Source organism: Trypanosoma cruzi, genomic scaffold (genome assembly GCF_000209065.1).
Source record: "Trypanosoma cruzi strain CL Brener 1047053517021 genomic scaffold, whole genome shotgun sequence".
NCBI lineage: Eukaryota > Euglenozoa > Kinetoplastea > Trypanosomatida > Trypanosomatidae > Trypanosoma > Trypanosoma cruzi.
Window position 1 is genome coordinate 21,747 of NW_001849471.1, and position 20,557 is coordinate 42,303.

The window sequence follows — 20,557 nt, forward strand, 5'->3', positions numbered from 1 at the left end:
AGGGATATGTACGCATGCATGCATATACATATAAATATACATCACTCTATCTGACTGTGTGTGTGTGTGTGTGTAGACGTGGAATACACGCGTCATCCTCACTTCAGTTGGCCGAAAGAGGAAAAAGTGGTAAAATTAAGAATCATGAAAATTTTTCTTCATCCTTTGCCTCTTTTAAAAAGGCTGCTTGCGTTGACGTGTCAGTCTCTCTCATCATACCCTTTCCCCCCCCCCCCCCCCGTTTTTTTCTCTTCCATTTATGTCCACATTTGTCACTTTTTTCATGTATTTGTTTGCTGCGTGGTGTCGATGCGAATGCTGATTCCGAAAATTTCAGCTTTGCGGTCTGAGCATTCTGTTGGCTCATCGCTGCAAATATTTATTGCCTCGATTTTTTTTTTCCGCATGCTGCTTTTCTTTGCGGTGGGTTTGACTTGCCATTTGGGTTTTGTCATGCCATCCCTGCAGACACGGTTGCGCCTCTCTAATATTTTCCCCTTTCTTTGCGCCAGTAACAGGATTGCATTTCACTTACGAAGGTGAAGTAGTAAGTGTGTTCACATAACAGCAACTAAAACTAGGAAGACACACGCATTCACTTCATACATACATACATACATACATAAAATATAGAGAAAGAGTGAACGAGAGAAAAAAATTTTTTTTTTTAAGGTTGTGGATGAACAGAATGCATGATAATCAACGGGAGTGGGATGACGAAACGGTTTATTTTTATCCCCCACGAACCGTTCCACCCGCAATTAATAAATACACCAGACTGATTTCAGATCTCTTGCAAAATATCCCCATTACTGACGCTCTCCCTGGAGGTGCTCCCATGGCCATTGCCCTCTGTGAGGATGCAAAGAAGGTGCTCGAGAAGGAGAGTGTCGTGCTAGATATTGATGTCACTGAAAAGGATAACCTGATTATTGTTGGCGACATCCATGGTCAGTTTGCAGACCTCTTACAAAACGTACTATCGATGCAGTTAGTGCAGCAAGAGGAGGACTGTATTCCCAGTAGGCCTTTGGGCTCAGTTTATAAGTTTTTATTTTTGGGCGACTACGTGGATCGTGGCCCACGCAGTGTTGAAGTAATCACTCTTTTGCTTGCGTTAAAGATAGAGTACCCTACTCATGTTTTGCTTCTTCGTGGAAATCACGAGGAGGCACAGACGTCTCGCATGTACGGGTTTTTTCAAGAATGTCGTGTAAAATTGGAAGGAAATGGTGAGAGGGTAGGTGGTGGTTGTACGAGTATGTCAAGCAGTGCATGGCTGCAGTACAATATGGTGTTTTGTTGGTTGCCTCTCGCAGCTGTCGTCCAATGTCCCTCTGGCATGTTTTTTTGCGCACATGGTGGCCTCAGTCCCCAAACTAAGACGATTGTCGGTTTGAAATCCATTTGTCGCAACGAGTATGGTCAGTCGTTAGGAACTTCTTCAGGCTTTTACTTTCCCTCTCCCACGAATGACAACGACACGGAGTTGTCTGTTGCTGACGAGCGCAATATAGTCGATGGCCTGCTGTGGTCCGACCCCGATGATGATGTCTACGGCTTCCAAGTCAATCACAGGGGATGCGGGTTCATCTTTGGGCCTGATGTCACAAGGGCGTTTCTCGACCGCAACTACGGCTATTCCTTCAATTCCAGGCTGCCGGGTCAGAGGAGAGAGGGAATGCAGTTTATTGTTCGGGCCCATCAGTGTGTTGAGGATGGCTATCATTGGGCCCACGGGGGTCTTGTGCTCACCCTCTTTTCCGCCCCCAATTACTGTGGCATGAATAACAAGGGGGCTTTTGCCGTGCTACGCGGTCGAGCAAATGTGGGAGAGGACCGCGTCTTGTTTGAATACAAGGTCTACGACATTGCCCCGAGGTCGCCCAACGAAATGGGAACCAGACTGCACGCTTCATGTGATGCGGCTTCTAGTGCAGCGCGGCGGGTAAACGGATCGCTGCATGGGGGCTATTTTGATGATAGTGAATAGGAACGAAACGTTGACCTTTTTTTTTCTTTTTTGGTATTTGCGGCTGTTCTCATTGAGAGAAAAACAAAAAGGTGGAAACAAACAAACAAACAAAAAATAGGGATAACGGCGTACGGCTGGACTTTAAAAAGGCCGGAACAATTTAAGAACATGGGACAAGAGAAGGCTAAAAGAAGAAGAAAAAAGGCGAATTGAAGAAAGAGAGAGAAAGAGAGGAACAAAAACCTTTTCCCACTGCCCCTCACGGTCAAGAAAGCAAACAGTTAGGTCGAGTAATATATATATATATATATATTAATATATTTATACATACATATGCATACACGTGTGCACATATGTAATATGAATGGATGTATAGGTGGTGCCCAGCATTTTCAATTATGGATTTTTGTACACTAGTTTTTCTTTTTTCTGGGATACTCCCTAATCGGGCTTCAGCTGTGACTGTTCACTTCTTTATTGGTTACAAACTAGCGTGCAAATACTGACCAATTTTCTTTTGCTTTATGATCTCTCATTTTTCTTTGACCAACGGAGTGCGCAGACATGGATATGCGTAGGTACATGCATAGAAGTATCTTTATACAGCAATCTATGCGTGAAGATAAATGAAATACATATATTATGTTATATTATATACATATGTCTTGCTGCCTCCTTCCTTTTTACCGGTGTTTGTAATATTAGAACTGTGTATTTGCTTGTTATTTTGTTTATTGTTTGTTTGTTTGATTTCTGTTGTCTTTTGCGTATCTTCTATTTTAGTTGTTTGTAGCTTGTGTTGTTTATGACCTCATTTCTTTTCTTTTTTTTTTTCTCTTTTCTTTTCCACTTTGCGTTGGGTATTATACTCCCGCCGTTGTAATCGTCTTGCTGGTGCGATGATGATGATGATGAGTGGGTGGGTGGGTGGGTGGGGGCCGGGAGAAACACACATACGGCACAGGGGCGTACATGAAAGAAGAAAATAAAAAAAAAAAAAAAACAGAATGGAGGACCGCTTTGGGTCGTTACGTCCATTTTTGTTTATTACTATTTTTGGTTGCCATCATATATTTATTTTTATATATAAATATATTTTTTTCTTTACGCGCGCCTCCCGTTTCTTTTCTTTTCTTTTTTTTTTTTTCTTTTTTGTATGTGTGCGTCTCTGCTGCTGCTGCGTCTCTCTCTCTCTCCCTCTCGCACACCCACCCACTTCACGCAAATTATAAACTTCTTTACTAAATTGTCCGAATTATGTTCGTCCAAAGAGGAGGCGATAAAAAATAATTATTTAGAAAAAAAAAAAACAAAAAAAAAAAGAAAGACAGTCTCGCTCTCTGTTTTGAAGTAACCAGACATTCCAACAGATGCTTGAAGGGAGCGTGTATTTACATACGGTCACATACGATTCACAAGGACGAGGAAATGGAAAATGGGGGAGTTATATGTTTTTCTTTATGGTTACTACTCTTAATTTAACAGTGCCCAAGCGTTGTTTTTGACTTGTAGTGGTGATGGCGGTGGTGGTGGTGTCGGAATGGATTTTTTTTTTTGTTTTTTTGTTTCCTATTTGCGTGGTGCTGTTTTTTTTTTTTTTCCATTTTTTTTCTTCTTGCATCCCATAAATAATAATAATAAAAGAAAATAATTCCCTCTTGCTTGCGTTTATTCCCTGTAGTTGTGGATGAAGTTCGAAGTTTGATGTGGGCGATTGGGCATGCATGTGGCGTGCTCATTTATTTATTCCTGCATGTCCACTTTTGGGCTTTTGGCTTTTTTTCTGTTGTCTCTTTGGTGCGGCTCTTATGTATTATTATTATTATTATTATTATTATTATTCATTTTCACTGGTGTGCTTTTTGCCTTCTTTTTGATTTTTTGCCTTTTGCACAGTGAGGTTCTCCTCTGATACTCCGCGTCTGCACGACAAAACACCAACAAGAAAGAAACACGAAAAAAAAGGAAAAATGGTTGCTGCTCGCACGAAGGCCAACTCCAAGATCCGCCGCATCGGCAAGAAGAAGGGTGCGACCATGAAGGACGTCCACCCGTGGCGCTGGGTCAAGCTCTGCAGTCAGCACTTCAAGCAGGAGGGCAAGCTCATGGTGCCGAACTGCACAGAAATTGTAAAATCGTCCCACGGCCGTGAGCGCGCCCCGCAGAACCCGGACTGGTACTACATTCGTTGCGCCGCCATCCTTCGTGCTGTGTACATGCGCCCCGGTGTTGGCTACGGCGGCCTGAGCAAACGCTTTTCAAGCAAGAAGAACCGCGGCAGCCGCCCCGAGATTACCGTACGTGCGTCCAAGGGACTTTTGCACTGGGGTTGCAAGAGCCTCACGAAGCTTGGTCTCATTGAGAAGTGCGAGAGTTCGGGCCACCGCATCACGAAGAATGGCCGTAAGCTCGCTGACGCGATCGCCTTCAAGGTCGCCATTCGCAAGCTTAACACTGCCACAAGCAAAAACTGATTTGAGTGTCTTCGTCCGTCAACCAAAGCGGGATAAGAGAGATCTGAACAAATTTATTTAACTAACACTTTTTTTTTTGTTTATTTTTTCTTTTTTACTCTCAAAATTGACTTGCGTGCGGGTGCACGACTTTGAGGGAGATGGGACTGGGGCGTGCGTGAGAGATGGGCGCAGTGAATACATTTTGGGAGCGTGTCGCACTGGTCTGTTTGTTGTCCTTTTTTTTCCCTTTGTTTCCTTTTATTTCTGGCCGCTGCGGGGACGTAACGCTGTTGTTTATGCGTCAGGAGGGACGGGGAGGCACGTACTGGAACGTTACTTCGCCTCCGCACTCAAATACACACAATTATAACATCTTTTTGTAACCTGAATTCATCAGGGGCACACACACTCACAAAAAAAAAAAAAAAAGGAAGGAAGTAAGTCGACGATGGAATTTGATCTTTTACACTTCCTGAAGGAAATTCAGCTTCAGCACGGTCTGCGCGGAGAGGACTACGCACGTTACCGCCGCTACACGACAAACCGACTTTCGACACTGCGTCACCAACTTGGTCTTCTCCATGACCCTAAAAGGTTTAAGCAGAAGGAAATCACGCCACAGAACGCAACACGGCCGGAGCATCTTCAGTTACTTGTTCTTTACGCCGAACGCTGTTGGGCGGCAGCGGAGGAAATGCAGGAAAGGCGTCGTAATGTGGGAGGCGGCGGTGAGAATAAGCCACCCGGTGGCATTCCACCGAGTGATCAATTTCGGAAAAGACTTAATAAATCTGTCAAGTGGGCCTCAAAGCTGCACGAAGTTGCACGAATTGTGGCGCACCCGCGGCTGAAGCAAGAGGCAGAAGCATATGCTTTGGAAGTGAAGGGTCGTGCTGCGGCTGCACATGGTGCAATGGTGGAAGCAAAAAAGTTTTTTTCTATGGCTCGTGAACAGTATTATGCATTGCGTAAGAGCAGCACCCCTGAGCAGTGGATGCTTCTTCTTACCAAAGTAAATGAGCTGGATGATCGCGTGGTGTATTGTATGCTGCGTCTGGGTGAAGACGCTTCCAAATACAAGCCTCACGTCGATCTTGAGGATACGACGGAGCGGTTGGCTGCCACAACGATTGAATGGAATGGACGGCAATTAAACGTCGCCTCTATCAAGGTAAAGGACGCACTACGTGAGGTACGAACTCTTAATGTCGAGTCGGTGAAGACGAAGGCACTGGAGTTGGGTGGTCCCATTCCTCTGGGACAACAGAACAAAGTTCTGGATCTGATGGATCGACGTATTGGCTGCCTTAATGATGCATTAGCCCATGCACGCCAAGACCTACGTACACTGTCGGATGATAGACAGAAGACTGAGCTGCAACTCCTTGTACATTACCTGCTTTTCCATGTATCTCAGGAGACGTTGCACCGCACCCTCTTTATGGCGGAAGTCTACATCCGTCGTTTCTGTGCCACCGAAAAATCTCTTTCGGGGGGAAGCAGTAGCAGCAGTGGCAACAATAAAATTAACACCCACATTTATAGCTCGGGTTTTAAGAACAAGAGGGAGATAACCCCCTCGCAGTACGCTTCACCGCTGGAGATTGTTCGATTGTACGATACTGCGCTGGAGACTCTGGGTGAGATGGAGCTGCTGCCGGGTGTTGCAGGTCGTGCGGACTTGGAGGAGCTGACTGCGCTCTGTCGCGCTGGAAAGCTGCTTTACTTGGGAGAGGGCTGGCGCATCTCACTGGAACCAACGCGTGCACAAAACTGCTACAAAGCTTCCCTCTCCACCCTTGAAGGGGTGCCATCGACACCGCGGGTGGAGAAACTTCGTCTGGTGGTGGAGAAACGCTCTTTGCAGTTGGCGTCGTCGACACTTCTCACCACTTTACAATCCGGTGTGGCCGCTGGGAGGGTTGAGGAAGCGAAGGAGAAGTCGACGCAGTACCTTGTCGACGCCGGCGATCAAGTGGCTGTCGCCCAGAACATCATTAAATTCCCACCAGACTATCAAGCCGTGCCTTGTAAACCCGTATTTGTGGATATTGCGCTGACGTACGTCGAATATCCGATCCATGACATTTCCTCCCGTACGAAGCCACGGGACGAGCAACCGAAACCGTCTGACTCCGCCGGAGCGAAGGAAGAGAAGCGCTGGAAGTGGGGCTGGGGATGGCGCAAGTGACTTCTCAATGCGGGGCGGAACGGGGCTGGTAGGGGGAGGAATGAAGAGAATCAACGAAGTGTTTGTGAGGGCCGGAGAACACCGCACCAATTTTTAATGGGCTTGTTAGTGTTTGGGTGTATTTTTGTGTCGCCGGCATCTTATTTGCAGGAACGGACAGCAACAGCAGCAGCATGTAGATTCAGGGAGACAGAAGAGGGGAAGGAGAATAAACAGTCTCCGACTTTCAGAAACGAAATACAACAAAATGAGATACGGGAAAGGGAAAGAAAACATTGGGTGTGTGTGAAGAATTTAGATTTTTCCGTTACCCTTTTGATTCCCCTATTACATTGTTTGGGGGAAGAAGGTCTTTTACCTCTTTTTCTATTTCCTTTGGTTTATTTGCTGCCGCAATGACGCCGTTATTATTATGGTTATTATTGTTTCCTTTCCTTATTTTGAGCTTTATCAATTCACTGCAACATCCCATTTTCCCAACCACAGTAATACCGGCGAACAAGGAATGTTTGCTTGAAAAGTGACTTTCTATCCTTGCACACTTTTCATTGGGACAAGTAGAGAAGTTTAGAAACGTTTCCTTTTTCTTTTTTAAGAAGCTGGAGGGGAAAAATAGGTGAAAAGGAGAACCCCAACGGCAGAAGCGGAATGAATGGTGATGGTAATACAGTACTCTGTCATGTGACGTGTGGCAAGTCGGTTGGGATGGATGTGAAGGAAGAAAAGGGAGCCAGGGGGTATGAATTGGAGTGGTCGTATTCGCCGCCTCCCGACAATCAGCGTGAATTTGAGTTTCCCGAAGATGGACTTTTGTTTTCTTCTCGATTTGACAGTGGCAACCTTATTCAAGTGGAACGTATCGGTGCGTATCGGTACAATATGTACACCTCGCCTGACTGCGGCAACTCGCCAAAACAAACGAATAACAGGCAGTGGTTTCACTTTGCTATTCGAGGGGGGTGCCGTGGATGCGTCATCACCTTCACATTTGTGGGCATGATGCACAGCAAGATGTTTACGTATGGATGGACGCCTGTGATAGCGGTGTGCCCGGGAAAACCACAGTACACACGATTACCCGGTAAAGCGACAGTGGTTTCGTTGGACGCGATGCCGCCGACGCCGGGCTACCCCGGCTTTGTCCTAAAGCCCTGGTCAAAGAAGGCATCGGAGACAGAAATTGCTGCAGATGGTGGGAATGAAAATGCGGATGGGAACGGCAGCTCCGAAGGAGTCCCTGATGTCATAGAAGTAGTCATGAATACCAGCAGGAAAAAAAAGAAAGAAAATGCTGTTGCAATGAATCTGACGTTTGAAGTACGGCTAGAAATTGATGCCCCTCTCACATCATCTCTGTATCCCCTTGGACACCCACAATGCCCAGCAACGTACATCGCCAGCAACCATCCCTATTCCTACTCAACCCTGCAACAAAATATAAAAGCGTGGAAACAACAGACCGTTGGGGGAGAGAAAGTTGGAACCGTAGAGGAGTCAAAGGATAATAATTTTTCCCCGTCGTGTCTTTCATCGATTTACTTTCATCATGAGATTCTTTGTAAATCACTGGATGGAAGAAATGTGGACCTTCTCACCATTACAGATAGATCTGGTATCTGTAATGAACGCTTTCCTTTATGTGGTGAGGGCGATATGCCGTACTCTTCTGCAAGGGGCGAAACCGAACGACCTCATCAGTTTATTGGAAAACAATGTGTTGTTCTTACGGCTCGAGTACATCCAGGCGAATCCCCATCAAGCCACTTAATGCATGGTTGTATAGAATTTTTGCTTAATCAAGCAGATCCACGCGCTGCTGCTCTGCGTTCGCGCTTCGTATTTTTTCTTGTACCAATGATTAACCCGGATGGGGTTGCCAGAGGACATAGTCGTGCTGATACCGAAGGTGCTAATCTTAATCGTATGTACAAAAACCCCTGCAAAAGGCGCCATCCTGCGCCCTATTCTATATTAAGCATGTTACGCTCCGTTACGTCCGTAAAAGGGAGGTTGGCTCTTTTTATTGATATGCATGCTCACGCAAATAAGAGAGGGGTGTTCTTCTATGGAAATTCTATGAATGCGCCGGAATTACTTCAAAGTCTTTTGTATGCGAAGTTGGTATCTATGAACACTCCATACTTTGAGTTTCAATCGTCCAATTTCTCGGAGGCTAACATGTTTGCCACCGGAAAAACAGGGGAAGGTCGCGACACCTCCAGCCGGGTGACACTGTACCAAGAAACCGGTTTGGTTCATAGCTATACCATTGAAGCCTCTTATGTGATAGGGAACACGCTGAATCCAATAGTAGGCCTTTCAAGTTGCGGAGTAGATGAGCCGGAGGTGATTCAAGGGACATTTTGTCCCAAATACTCCCAGGCCGTGTTTGCGGATATTGGAAAAGGTCTATTGGTGGCCTTACTTGACCTTAAGGGGTGTAATCCCATAAGCCGTCTTTCAAACACACAGTTTCACAGCGTGAAGGGGCTGCTTGCTGCACTGCAACGGCAATTTCAGATTGAAATTGCAGAACGGTTGTTTAAAATAGCGTTCATGAGTGGAGGACAAGCAGCCATTGCCCGCGACCCAGGTGCGGATCCCGTGTATACCGTGATGTCGGTTTTGAGGTCCGACGATATTCCAGACGCAATGACAATAAAGGATGGAAGAGGACTTCCTGTGACAACAATTCGAGGACTTTTGGAGTTTGTAACGCTTGAGCAAGCCATTCAAATTTTGGCGCACGCGCCCCCAATGTTTCCGCCCCGCACGCTTCTGTACGGTGCAGGGAGAAGAATGATGAATCAAGTCGGTGGAGGGCTTGCTGGACGACGCTCCATGAGCAACGCTGTTCCTGGTGTCACGGCGGTCCCCGCAGTTTCCACGACTGGGCGAAAGTCCATCACAGGCTCGAATTGAAACAAATTACCGGCAACATCGTGTTTTTCTTCTTTCTTTTTTCCTTTTGACGGCGATGATAGAAATCTCGACTAAGAGCGGCGTGGGGTGCGGTAGAGCGGAGCGAAGAGGCATAAAGGAATGGAGGCAGCCCGAAAAAGAAAAAAAGAAAGAGGGAAAAAGGGAAAAGGAATGTGGGTGGAAGTGAAGGATGGAAGGAGTACACACACGGAATGGTGGCGCTTTAGAGGCGGATGAGCGGCAGACACCCAAACAAGAGAAACAACAGTAATAATAATAATAATAACTGAAAGAAAAAAGAAAAAAAGAGGGAGAGAGAGAAAGAGAGGGACGAAAAGGGAAGAAAGAGATGCAATGAGGATGAAGCGAGATGGAAGGGATACGCGAGACATGATTTCTCTTCTCCTGTTTGTGTGGTTGGATGCTTCAGTAAATGAACTGCTAAAAGAGTGAAAAGAAAAAATAGAGGTGCGGGCTTTGTTTTGATCGCCGTCGTTAAACAAGAGCGAAAGGCATGTGAAAAAAAAGAAAAAAAAAGAAAGGGAAATGAGCAGCAGGCAAGGGATAAGGTGAGGTATAACTGGTGGGAGGGACTGCGTGCACTCGTTTCAACCTTTTATTTTATTTTTAACTACACCGTTCGATTTTCCTCTTTTTTTTTTTTTTTTGTTCCTCTGTTTTCAGTGGTTCAACGACAACCTTGACGCCGCCGGTTGAAGTGGCCTGTCATCGCCATTGCTTTTTTGTTAATCCGGTCTCTCGGTTCGTAGGGCTGGATTTCTCACCCGATGCTCCGTTGTTGCTGAGTTTTGGGGAACAAATTGAGAACGATAAATTTTGGTAGTACAATCGTTGTGTTGAACTGAAATCTTTACCGGTGTGTGTGTCTGTATATACATACATGTGTGCTGCTTGTGCATACGGTCACACCATTTGCCGCGGATGTGTTTGTGGTGGTGACAAATACGGGGAGTAGGACGGACGGATTGGTTTTTGGATCCTCATAATTAAATGGAGGAATCTGCCGTTTGAAACCCTGTTTGCTTCTTTTGTGTTTTGGTTGAAACTGAGTATTTATATTTATTTATGTATATGAAAAGGAGATGAGGGTGATAAGAATGGAAAATGGATGACGTTCGCTTTTTCTTCTTCTTTTTTTTTTTTTTTTTTTTTTTTCCCTTTTGGGCGATTTTTGTTTTCTTCCATGCAAGGGAAAAAAAAGAGTATGCTTTGCGTTTCTTGATGAATGCGACGTTTCTGCTGTATGCGTTGGATATATATAATCGGTTTATGCGTACATGCATGTATGTACGTATTTTTCACTGGGAGGGCACCTGCGGATGCTCTTGTTGCTACTATTCCCTGTTTGATATTATTATTATTATTTTAATTTTTTCTTAGGCAAGAATTAAAGGCAGAAAGACAAAGAGAAGGGATTTATTTGCGGGCAGTACCCGGAGAGAGAAGAAAAGGGGAAAAGAAACCAAAAACAAACAAACAAACAAACGAAAACAAGAGATGTCCAAATTTGACAAGTGTGTATGCGAATGGATTTTCTCTGCTTCCATTGATCGCCAGAGCAAACATCAGATTCTCGAGAATGTTATCACCACCATCGACAAGTACAAGAAGATGGAGGGGAAGGACCTGAAAACACAGGGGGAGTATAAAAAGAAACTCATATCAGGAATTTCGGGACAATCCCGTGGTGGTCACACGGGGGGAAAAAGAAATAAGGGATCTGTGATTGACTACAAGTTTTCCAGGAAGGTCAATGAGGTTATCCAACGGCTTGACGATCCGCAAATTACTCCGCTTCCAACGAGTTTGTCACAGCGAGAGGCGAATGGAAGCGAGGATGCAAATGTGCCGTTGAACTCGGCAGTGCCTGTAAACCCTTCACAGAATGGACAGTCTCTGCCCTCGGTGGATGATTTTCAAGAGAAACATGAAATCAATGACGGAGTTGAGAGCGAGGGGCAGTTGACCATTCAAAGCGATCGGGTCGAAACGGATGAGAAATACGAAGAAAATGAAATGGAGGCCATGCGCTACGGATTTGAAACATTCAAGTTTGTCAAGACGGGCTCGCGAGCAACCTCAACCTCGTCCTCGGATGTGGGCGATGGCGGAAATGCGGCTGCCGCAAACCGCCCCGGCACAGATGAAATTATGGACGACAATGAAGATGAACGGCGACGCCATATTACGATGCAGGGTCATTCTCGACTGGGAATATCGGCTCGCAGTATTGGTGCTGAAGAAATGATGTCCACAGAGTTCCCCACCGCAGCCAAGTCATCTGAAGCCGCAAGTTTTATTATGAAGGTGTTGGAAAAACACTTTCTTTTCTCTTTCTTGGATGACAAGGAATTGCACAAGCTGGCGATGGTGATGAATACCGAGGACTTCCCGGAGGGGATAAAGGTTCTTGTCAAGGGGGAGACCAACAGTAAGTTTTACATCATACTTGACGGCAGCGCTACCATTACCATGTTTGAAGATGATCCGGACAGGATTGAGACGGAGAGTCTTCAGAAAGGTTCCGTTTTTGGGGAATTGGGCCTTCTGTATGAAACCCAAAGCGAAGTGAGCGTGGAATCTACCACTCCCCTCTTTTGTGCAACTTTGGAGCGAAATACGTACAAAATTGTGGTCTCTCGAGCCGAAGAAGAAAAGCGTCAACGGTATTTTTCTTTTCTTGAAAACGCTCCCTTTATTAAGGACTTGCCGGCACAGGAGCGCTTGAAAATTGCGGAGGCGTTAAAGGAGGATAAATACACCGAAGGCGACAAAATTATAAGGTACGGTGAGAAGGTGGATTGGCTACATATCATTGTGGAGGGCACGGCTGATGTGATTGGACGAAATGAAGAGGGTGAGGAGGAGTATGTTGTGACAAAAAATGCTGGTGAGTGCTTTGGCGATTTGGAGTTTTTGTATCACCATGAAACGGTGGCCGATGTTGTTGCAACGAGTCCTTTTGTTCGGACTGCCAAGATGAGCCGCCTTCACTTTGAACAACTTATTGGGACCGCCAAGGAGTTACTGGACCGCGAGGTGAAGGAAGATGCATCGTACGACTACTACCGCCGAACGATGGTTGGGACGTCAGCTCCACGAGAGGATCCCACGCCTTCTTTTGATGCGCCGCCAGAATATCTTTCCAAGTTAAATGTGCCATTGAAATTGTGAATGTGCATGAAGAAGGAAGAGGCGGCCAGAAAAGGAGGCACTTTAGTAAACAAATATTTTGTATTTGACCGTTGGCACTAAGCAATGAGCCCCGCTAGTCCGAGATTTGGTCCTGTGGGATGAAAAGTGGCGTGGCAGTTAGAGCCGACATCATTTTTGTTTAGAGCATCTTTAGTTTTCCTTTTTTAGCGTCATTGTGTGTGTGTGTGTGTGTGTGTGTGTCTATGCGGTTTTTATTTCTTTATTTATTTCTTTTTGGTGTTTTTGTGTGATTTCCGGTTGTTTGTTGTTTTTCTTTGTTTATTTGTAGTTTCACCATACATGCATTTTTATTTATTTATTTCTAGTCTGCTACTCCCTCTCCCTCTCCCTCTCCCTCTCCCCCTCCCTCTCTTTCCATTATGGACTGAACGCGGCCATTGACTTCCATGCGACGCCTTTTTTTTTCTTTTCTTTTCCGGTTCCTTCAGAAGCAAACAAAAAAAAAAAAAGTAAAAACAAAAAACAAAAACAACAACAACAAAAACGATGAGGAACGAGAAGGTTAGGAAGAATGGGAGAAAAGGGAAAAAAAGACGGTATTTCTTGCATATTTTTACGGAGGCGGTAGGAGAAGGAAGAGAGAGAGGGCGAGGGCGATAAAATAGGACTAAAAGGGGAAAAAAAAATTGTTATTTGTTTTGGACTTCTCTCGCCTGACTGCCGGATTTTATTTTATTTTATTTTGAAGTGATCTGATCTGTATTCATGCGGTTCTTTTTTTTTTTTCTCTTCCCTCCGTACATAAGTTTATGTGTGTACTTGTGCTGTCGTACTTGGCAAAGATTAAATTGTTGTAACCAGCATGCTGCCTTAAATCACACTTTACTCTCCTGTTTTTTTTTGTTTTGTTTTGTTTTGTTTTGTTTTTTAAGTTTTCCTAAAAAAAAAAATTTATTTTTTCCAATTAATGAAAATAAACTCAAAAAAAAAAAAAAAAAAAAGGAAACGAGGGGATATCATTGTTGGCCGCTTGGTTGCTATGGTTTCTGTCTGTCTTCCTTCCTTTTGTTTGCCTTTTGATTGCATGTGGACTCTGTTTTTTTTGTTGTTGTTTTTTTTTGTCGTTGTTGTGTGTGTAGGTGCTGCGCAAGGTGGGATTTGGATTTATTGCCTTTTTTTTGTTTTTATTTTAAGCGCAATCGATCGTTGGATTTCTTTTTGTGGCATTAGTGCTGTTTCTCATGTCTTCTTATCGGCGCATCACCGTACAGTTTGCCGGGGGCTGTGAATTACTTTTTGACAAACAAACCCAGCTGCAGCTGGAGGGTATCGTTCCACACGGCACAACCATCAACGGACTGGTGCAGATGCTGAAGGTGAATCACATAAAAGAAAGGCCTGACCTTTTTGTGGATCAATCAGGAACAACGCTGCGCCCTGGGATTCTTGTGCTTGTGAACGCATGTGATGCGGAGGTTGTGGGCGGACTCGATTACGTTCTAACGGATGGTGATACCATCGAATTTATCTCGACACTACACGGTGGATGAAGGAAACAAAAAATACACGTAAAAGAAAATGATTCCTGCCCTTTTTTTTGTCTCTTTCTTTCACCTGAGGGACGCAGAGTATGCTCTCCTAGCATTTGTGCCCGTTTCATTCCAGTGAGTTTTTAAGAAGAAGGAAAGTCGCGTCAAACGTTTCGGTTATTTTTTCGTGTACGCGCTTTTGTCTCTTGTTGTGACCAATTGTCAACCGACATTTTTTGCGGTGTATTATTTATTATTTATTATTATTTTTTTATTTTTTTTGGGTCGGCGACTGGATGTGGTAGGGCTAGGCTATTGTTCATCTTGAACTATCTTTTTAATCGATACCGAAGGATGACGGGGGAAGAGACGCTTCTGGCGAACATTAATGTTGGAATTTTGGGTCATGTTGACAGCGGCAAAACGTCACTGGCGAAAGCGCTCTCCTCCACTGCCTCCACAGCGGCGTTTGACAAGAGCCCTGAGAGCCAGCGGCGCGGTATTACTCTCGATCTGGGTTTCAGCGCTTGCTGCATCTCATCCGCCGTGGTGGCACCACCATTGCATGCGGCAGGTATTGAGCAGATCCAATGCACGTTTGTCGACTGTCCGGGCCATGCATCTCTTATCCGGACTATCTTGGCTGGGGCACAGATCATAGACATCATGATTCTTGTTATAGATGCTTGCAAGGGGGTACAGACGCAGACGGCAGAGTGCATCGTAATTGGTGAGGTCCTGTGTAAACCGTTGGTAGTGGTGATTAACAAGATTGACGCGGTCCAAGGCTCAACCCCCGAAGAGAAGCGCGTAACACTTGACAAATTGCGGAAACGTCTTCAAAGGACCTTTGAACGCACGCGCTGGCCCTCCGTACAGATGGTGGAAGTTGCCGCTGCTCCGCGCAGAGACGAGGCGACATCAGGAGAGGTTTCTCATCCCATTAATATGGAGGAGGTGATTTCCGCCGTTTTGGGTCTTGTGGATTCAACGGCGTTGAAGGACCAGTTGACAACACCGCTACGCTCCGAAGATTTTGTGATGATGTTTGATCACTGTTTTGTGTTGAAGGGTCAAGGCACCGTTTTCACCGGCACTGTGATTTGTGGCCAAGTCAGTGTCGGGGATAACATTTTGATCCCCGACTCGCACGTGGTAAAAAAGGTGAAGGGGCTGCAGGCATTTCGAAAGCCTCTCCAGCACGCAAGAAGAGGTGATCGTGTGGGTTTGTGCGTGGTTCAATTTGATGCAGAGGGGGTGGAACGGGGTATATTGTGTAGTGCACAACACCAACGAGGGAATGCAATCTCCAACGTACCTCTCCTGTTTGAGAGCACATCAGTGATTGTTGCTGAGGTGAATCGTGTGCGTTTTCATCAGCTTTTGTGTGATGCTCACACGAAATTTCACATCACCATTGGACACTCAACAGTGATGGGAACGATGAAGTATTTTAGCCGTCCCACAACCATTGCGCCTGAGGAGAAGGAAGCATCATTTGATATCTGGCAGGAAAGTATGTATGTTGAGGAACTGACAGAAGACGCCTTTCTCACCTTTGATAGCACGGAAGGACAGCCACAAAGTGGTCAACCGGTTGCCGTGAAACGCGGTCCCCTGACATATTATGCCATCATTCTCTTGGAACGGCCTATTATGGCCGCCGTTGGTACACCACTAATCGCCACACGACTCGATATGGAGCGGGACAACATGTGTCGCATTGCAATTTCGGGGTCTGTGCGCGCGCTTCTAAGCAGTGGAACCTCTGCTGACGCATCGATCATTTCCTGGCGCGAGCTGCCGATTGTGCGCTTTAAATCCAGGGTGCTTGTTGTGGAGCGCGTGGTAAACGAGAAGACTTGTATTGCCAGTGGCGTTGTGGGATTTGAGGCCCCTGAAACACGTGGCAGTAGTATAAACCAGAAATCAAAAGAAAAAGACACGCTGCACGCGGAGGTGAAGAAGTTCATTGGAATGCGGGTACATTTTCGCCCGACAGGGGAAGAAGGAAATGATGCCACCATCCTCACGGGAGTGAAGGAGGGAATAATTGACTCCGCCTTTGGTAAGACAGGAAAGGTGAAGCTTGTATTCAAGGATCCCATTTTTGCGGAGAATGAGCCTTCGACCACCGGGCGAACGAAGCGAGGGGGCGTGACATTTCTCACGGACGGTGTGGTGGAGCTCACGCTGAAAAAATATCCTCTGGCTGTTCACTGTCAGCTCCAGCAGTAGACGGTTGTGAGAACGGACGAACAGGCCGGTGTATTTTCACATGAAGCGTATCTTTTGGCTCTTGGCCCTTACGGTGCACGGTGTCCTTGATTTCTGACTCCACCCACCTCTTTTAAGCTGGTTCACTACTCATCTCATCGTTGTTAAGATTATTATTGTCACCACGCCTGTTTTTGATTTCTTTTTTTTTTTTATTTATCCACAAGGACCAGTTCCTTTTGCGATGAATCGACTCGAAGTCATTCGGAAGTCAATTTCATATGTTGGCCTCGATCCGGCCATGTTCAAACCTTACCCTTTTAATGTCAGTAGTTCCGCCCTCTCAGAACTGATGGACTGCATGTCCTACATTGTATTCCCCGAATTCAGTGAACCCCCAATGAATCCTGTGACTGTCCCCGAGCAACGCCTTGGTGGCAGTGCACTGCTTCAATGGACACTGACCCGCATGGCCGACATTATCAACTCACAGATTTATTCTGCCCTTATGCTTCAGGGCCACACGAAATGCTCTAAGGATGAAGCAGGTATTCCCCACTCGTTAAATGCTGAGAGCGGGTCAAATGATGATGGTTTTATACCTCAAAATGAAACTCATGCCTTTGTCGAAGTCAGATCTTTTCATTTGGAAGCCAAGAAAAAGGCGGAAGAGATCACAGAAGCTTTTCTAATGCGTAAATTACGCAACATACGGTGGCTTCTTCGTACCGATGCAGAAAGTATCCTTAATAATGATATTGCATCTAACTCTCTCTCGGAAGTGGTTCTTTGCTATCCCGGACTACGCTGCATGAAACACCAGCGCACTGCACATGCGTTACACGAACTGGGGGCTCCAAGCAATTTTACGCGCCTTCTTACAGAAATGGCGCATTCCACGACCGGCATTGACATCCATCCTGCTACCTCTATTGGCCATCATTTTTTTATTGATCATGGTACTGGAATTGTGATTGGGTCAACCGCCATCATTGGCAACCACGTATCTATATATCATGGGGTCACGCTGGGGACAAGGTCGTTTCCTGTGGTTGCTAAAACTGGGGAGAGGGTGAGGAACCTTGCACGCCACCCCATTATTGAGGACAGAGTGACCATCTACGCCAACGCTATGGTGCTTGGCCGAATTCGGATAGGGAAGGATAGCGTCATTGGTAGTTACTGCCTGGTCTTGAAGGACGTACCTCCCAAATCCATGATTCGGCGGACTCCCAATGCAAAACTCCCTACTCCATATATAACCATTTAAAAAGGTGGATCGGATATCTGAGAGCACCACACACAGTGAAGTAATGACAAAATTGAAAGTATTTTATTTTTTTTCGAACTCGGATAGTCAAAAACACATACACACAAAAAAAAAAAAAAAGAAGAAGCAAGAGAATGTGAGGAATAAGGTGAATTGATATTCTTGGGTTACAGCAGTTGGGTTACTTGTGACGGTCGGATTCAAGGGGACAAAGCAGGTGGTGGATATATCAGTATATATAAACATCTGATTTTATTCGCTTGTCATTTACTACTTTTTTTTTCTTTTTTTTTTTTTACTTCTCGAAGTAAAACCAGTAATTTTATGAGATGGAGTAAGTTGAGATTAGGCGTATATTTATAGGTTGTTATATTTTCGTTTGTGTGAAAAGTCTTTACTGTTGTAATGGTGTTCGAATGACGAACTGGTTGAATTTGGGGTGTTTTTTATTTTTTATTTTTTATTTTTGATTTACATGTTGTACATGCGATGCCTGAACGTAAATATTTTTTTCTCTCTACCCGCAAACAGGCAGAGTATTGGTATTAGTAGTTTTTGCCTACCACGACGACAACAACAACAAGATGTTTAGTGCTTCTGCCCTATGGCTCCGAGGTCAGTACAAGACACGTCTCAAGAAGCGCATGGTCGGCTTCATTCCCAAAGTGATTCCACGGAAGATAAAGAACAATATGGTGGCTCTGCGTAGCGAGGCAAACACAGGGCACATGGAGGGCTACATGAAGACCGAGGCGGAAAGACTTGACGCTACAGGTCGCAAGGTTCAAAAGGTGCTATGGGACCCCGTCTTGCAGAGGCACTGTTTGTTCAAGGAAACAAAGATTCGAGGGCCCTTCATGACGAAAGCGAACATCGTTAAGAAGATGGATTTCCCCATTGGAGCAGCGGGGACCGCTTCTTTGAAGTAAGTGGCCCTGTCAGTGCGAAGAAGAATGGGAAGGGCGGGAAAGAAAAGAGGTGTGCGGAAAACACAGCGTAGCTGCTTTTTCAAGAAAAATTAAACCTCTTAAAAGATTATTATTATTATTATTATTATTATTATTATTATTTACCGCCCAACAACACGTGGGAATTTGGACAGATATCAATTTTCTTCTTTTATTACTTTTTTTTGGACGTTTTTCCTTTTTTTTCTCTTTTCCGTTCACGAAGGCGATTGTGTGCATCTATGCCCTTGCAAAAGTCAAGAGTGGCTGCCGTGGTAGATGGGGAAGACGACTCGGATGACGGAGAGCTTCCTCACACGGCCAACGCAGAAAGAGTTCCTTTTGTGGAGGAGCTCAAACAGAACGTCACTTTATTGTACCAGCGTGCGGCAGTTCAGTCGTCGTCACAACAGGATACCCCACCTCGGAATGACCCACACGTCGTGGAATTGCCACCACCACCGCCAGCGCCTTCCCGAGAGTTGCAGGTCCGAGAATCGGACGGAAGCCTATCAGCGCTACAGAGGCAATTAACAGCACTTCAGTCAGTGCTTAAGAGTAGTCAAGAAAGGTTCCAAGTGCGTGACGACGCAACGGCAAGACGCTCGCTACCAATTGTTACTGCATCCCAATTCAAACGTCCAATCAGTGAGGACTTCCTCCATGAATTGAGAGAATGTCGCTTAACACAATCTGGTGGAGATGAAAATACTGCACATCTAAAAGAGGGTTTCTCTTGTCACTGTGAAAACAATTTACGGACTGCTTACAACAGATGGAGAGGTATTCTTGCAGAAATACACGCAAATGCATTAAAAAGGACATCAACAATTGCCTCCAAGCTAGATTCAGAAATCAAAGGCCAGAAACAATTCTTGGAGGAAGCACGGCAGCGTATTAAAGGTACTATTCTCCTAACAAGCACGCTTTCTGATGCAATCACTTGCTTTACTCGCTATTCTCCGGAGCATTATGGCGCTCTTCAGGAAAACCGAAAAACTCCAATCTAATGAACGAAACGAACACAGTGAATTCCAGTTTTTCGGCAAGGAAGAATTCCAATTGCGCCACCTTTCCACCACTGCATTCTATTTCCTGTTTGTGGGCATGCTTGTTCTCACTTTTTTATTATTGTTATTATTTTTTTATTTCTGCCTTGCCACACTGGATGATCTCACTCTTTTTTTAGGGAATCCCAGGCACACTCAAATGTCTCACTGCAAGTTTGAACACCCACGCCACGGCCATCTTGGCTTCCTGCCACGCAAGCGCAGCCGACAGATTCGCGGCCGCGTTCGCTCCTTTCCTAAGGATGACCCGTCACAAAAGCCGCACCTGACCAGCTTTATGGTGTTTAAGGCGGGCATGACGCACATCGTTCGCGACGTTGATCGCCCCGGTTCCAAGGTGAACAAGAAGGAGGTTGTGGAGCCGGTGACGATCTTGGAGGCACCGCCCATGGTTGTGGTGGGCATCGTCGGCTACCGCCAGACGCCTGTGGGCCACAAGACGATCGGCACCGTGTGGGCGCACCACACCAGCGTGGAATTCCGCCGCCGCTTCTACAAGAACTGGAAGCAGTCTGCGCAGCTGGCCTTCACGAAGCGCAAGCAGTTTGCTCGCACGACTGAGGGTCGCCTTGCCGAAGCGCGCACGCTGAAGGCCTTTGCCAAGAAGGCTGACATCATCCGTGTTGTTGCCCATACCCAACTGCGCAAGCTGCGTAACAACCGTGTTGGTGTGAAGAAGGCGCACGTGAGCGAGATCCAGATCAACGGCGGCACCATTGCCGAGAAGATTGAGCTTGCCAAGTCTCTCCTGGAGAAGGAGGTCCGCATTGACTCCATCTTTCAGCAGTCCGAGACGTGCGACC

The 20,557-nt window shown here is 45.7% G+C and overlaps 11 protein-coding genes across 11 annotated transcripts, besides 31 other annotated features; all 11 read left to right on the plus strand.

Annotated features, from left to right (window-relative positions):
• Positions 1-20,557: a sequence feature (heterozygous, non-Esmeraldo-like haplotype).
• Positions 602-625: a microsatellite.
• Tc00.1047053504013.110 (serine/threonine-protein phosphatase 2A, catalytic subunit, putative) lies at positions 680-1,993 on the plus strand (the record flags this gene model as incomplete). The annotated part of the gene is made up of 1 exon (XM_804956.1): positions 680-1,993. The coding sequence occupies one exon, from the start codon at positions 680-682 to the stop codon at positions 1,991-1,993; it is 1,314 nt and encodes a 437-aa protein (XP_810049.1).
• Positions 2,269-2,350: a microsatellite.
• Positions 2,684-2,782: a microsatellite.
• Positions 2,790-2,822: a microsatellite.
• Positions 2,888-2,911: a microsatellite.
• Positions 2,958-2,978: a sequence feature (AT_rich).
• Positions 3,044-3,077: a sequence feature (AT_rich).
• Positions 3,096-3,127: a microsatellite.
• Positions 3,274-3,301: a microsatellite.
• Positions 3,484-3,510: a microsatellite.
• Positions 3,521-3,592: a sequence feature (A-rich).
• Positions 3,600-3,628: a sequence feature (AT_rich).
• Positions 3,787-3,817: a microsatellite.
• On the plus strand, positions 3,946-4,449 carry Tc00.1047053504013.100 (ribosomal protein S19, putative; the record flags this gene model as incomplete). The annotated part of the gene is made up of 1 exon (XM_804955.1): positions 3,946-4,449. The coding sequence occupies one exon, from the start codon at positions 3,946-3,948 to the stop codon at positions 4,447-4,449; it is 504 nt and encodes a 167-aa protein (XP_810048.1).
• Positions 4,880-6,622, plus strand: Tc00.1047053504013.90 (hypothetical protein, conserved; the record flags this gene model as incomplete). Its single annotated transcript, XM_804954.1, has 1 exon — positions 4,880-6,622. One exon carries the CDS (start codon positions 4,880-4,882, stop codon positions 6,620-6,622), a length of 1,743 nt encoding a protein of 580 aa, XP_810047.1.
• Positions 7,271-9,544, plus strand: Tc00.1047053504013.70 (zinc carboxypeptidase, putative; the record flags this gene model as incomplete). Its single annotated transcript, XM_804953.1, has 1 exon — positions 7,271-9,544. The coding sequence occupies one exon, from the start codon at positions 7,271-7,273 to the stop codon at positions 9,542-9,544; it is 2,274 nt and encodes a 757-aa protein (XP_810046.1).
• Positions 9,833-9,894: a sequence feature (CT-rich).
• Positions 10,685-10,720: a microsatellite.
• Positions 10,914-10,940: a sequence feature (AT_rich).
• Positions 11,032-11,054: a microsatellite.
• Tc00.1047053504013.60 (regulatory subunit of protein kinase a-like protein, putative) lies at positions 11,063-12,739 on the plus strand (the record flags this gene model as incomplete). The annotated part of the gene is made up of 1 exon (XM_804952.1): positions 11,063-12,739. The coding sequence occupies one exon, from the start codon at positions 11,063-11,065 to the stop codon at positions 12,737-12,739; it is 1,677 nt and encodes a 558-aa protein (XP_810045.1).
• Positions 12,935-12,961: a microsatellite.
• Positions 12,972-13,047: a microsatellite.
• Positions 13,094-13,132: a microsatellite.
• Positions 13,207-13,259: a microsatellite.
• Positions 13,446-13,465: a microsatellite.
• Positions 13,613-13,648: a microsatellite.
• Positions 13,660-13,681: a sequence feature (AT_rich).
• Positions 13,703-13,727: a microsatellite.
• Tc00.1047053504013.55 (hypothetical protein, conserved) lies at positions 13,963-14,271 on the plus strand (the record flags this gene model as incomplete). The annotated part of the gene is made up of 1 exon (XM_804958.1): positions 13,963-14,271. One exon carries the CDS (start codon positions 13,963-13,965, stop codon positions 14,269-14,271), a length of 309 nt encoding a protein of 102 aa, XP_810051.1.
• Positions 14,495-14,532: a sequence feature (AT_rich).
• Tc00.1047053504013.50 (selenocysteine-tRNA-specific elongation factor, putative) lies at positions 14,605-16,488 on the plus strand (the record flags this gene model as incomplete). Its single annotated transcript, XM_804951.1, has 1 exon — positions 14,605-16,488. One exon carries the CDS (start codon positions 14,605-14,607, stop codon positions 16,486-16,488), a length of 1,884 nt encoding a protein of 627 aa, XP_810044.1.
• Positions 16,712-17,737, plus strand: Tc00.1047053504013.40 (serine acetyltransferase, putative; the record flags this gene model as incomplete). The annotated part of the gene is made up of 1 exon (XM_804950.1): positions 16,712-17,737. The coding sequence occupies one exon, from the start codon at positions 16,712-16,714 to the stop codon at positions 17,735-17,737; it is 1,026 nt and encodes a 341-aa protein (XP_810043.1).
• Positions 18,012-18,034: a microsatellite.
• Positions 18,180-18,205: a sequence feature (AT_rich).
• Positions 18,322-18,666, plus strand: Tc00.1047053504013.30 (hypothetical protein, conserved; the record flags this gene model as incomplete). The annotated part of the gene is made up of 1 exon (XM_804949.1): positions 18,322-18,666. The coding sequence occupies one exon, from the start codon at positions 18,322-18,324 to the stop codon at positions 18,664-18,666; it is 345 nt and encodes a 114-aa protein (XP_810042.1).
• Positions 18,772-18,807: a microsatellite.
• On the plus strand, positions 18,927-19,694 carry Tc00.1047053504013.20 (uncharacterized protein; the record flags this gene model as incomplete). Its single annotated transcript, XM_804948.1, has 1 exon — positions 18,927-19,694. The coding sequence occupies one exon, from the start codon at positions 18,927-18,929 to the stop codon at positions 19,692-19,694; it is 768 nt and encodes a 255-aa protein (XP_810041.1).
• Positions 19,806-19,835: a sequence feature (AT_rich).
• Positions 19,894-20,557, plus strand: Tc00.1047053504013.11 (ribosomal protein L13, putative; the record flags this gene model as incomplete). The annotated part of the gene is made up of 1 exon (XM_804957.1): positions 19,894-20,557. A coding segment is annotated over one exon (664 nt), but the record flags the coding sequence as incomplete, so codon positions are not given.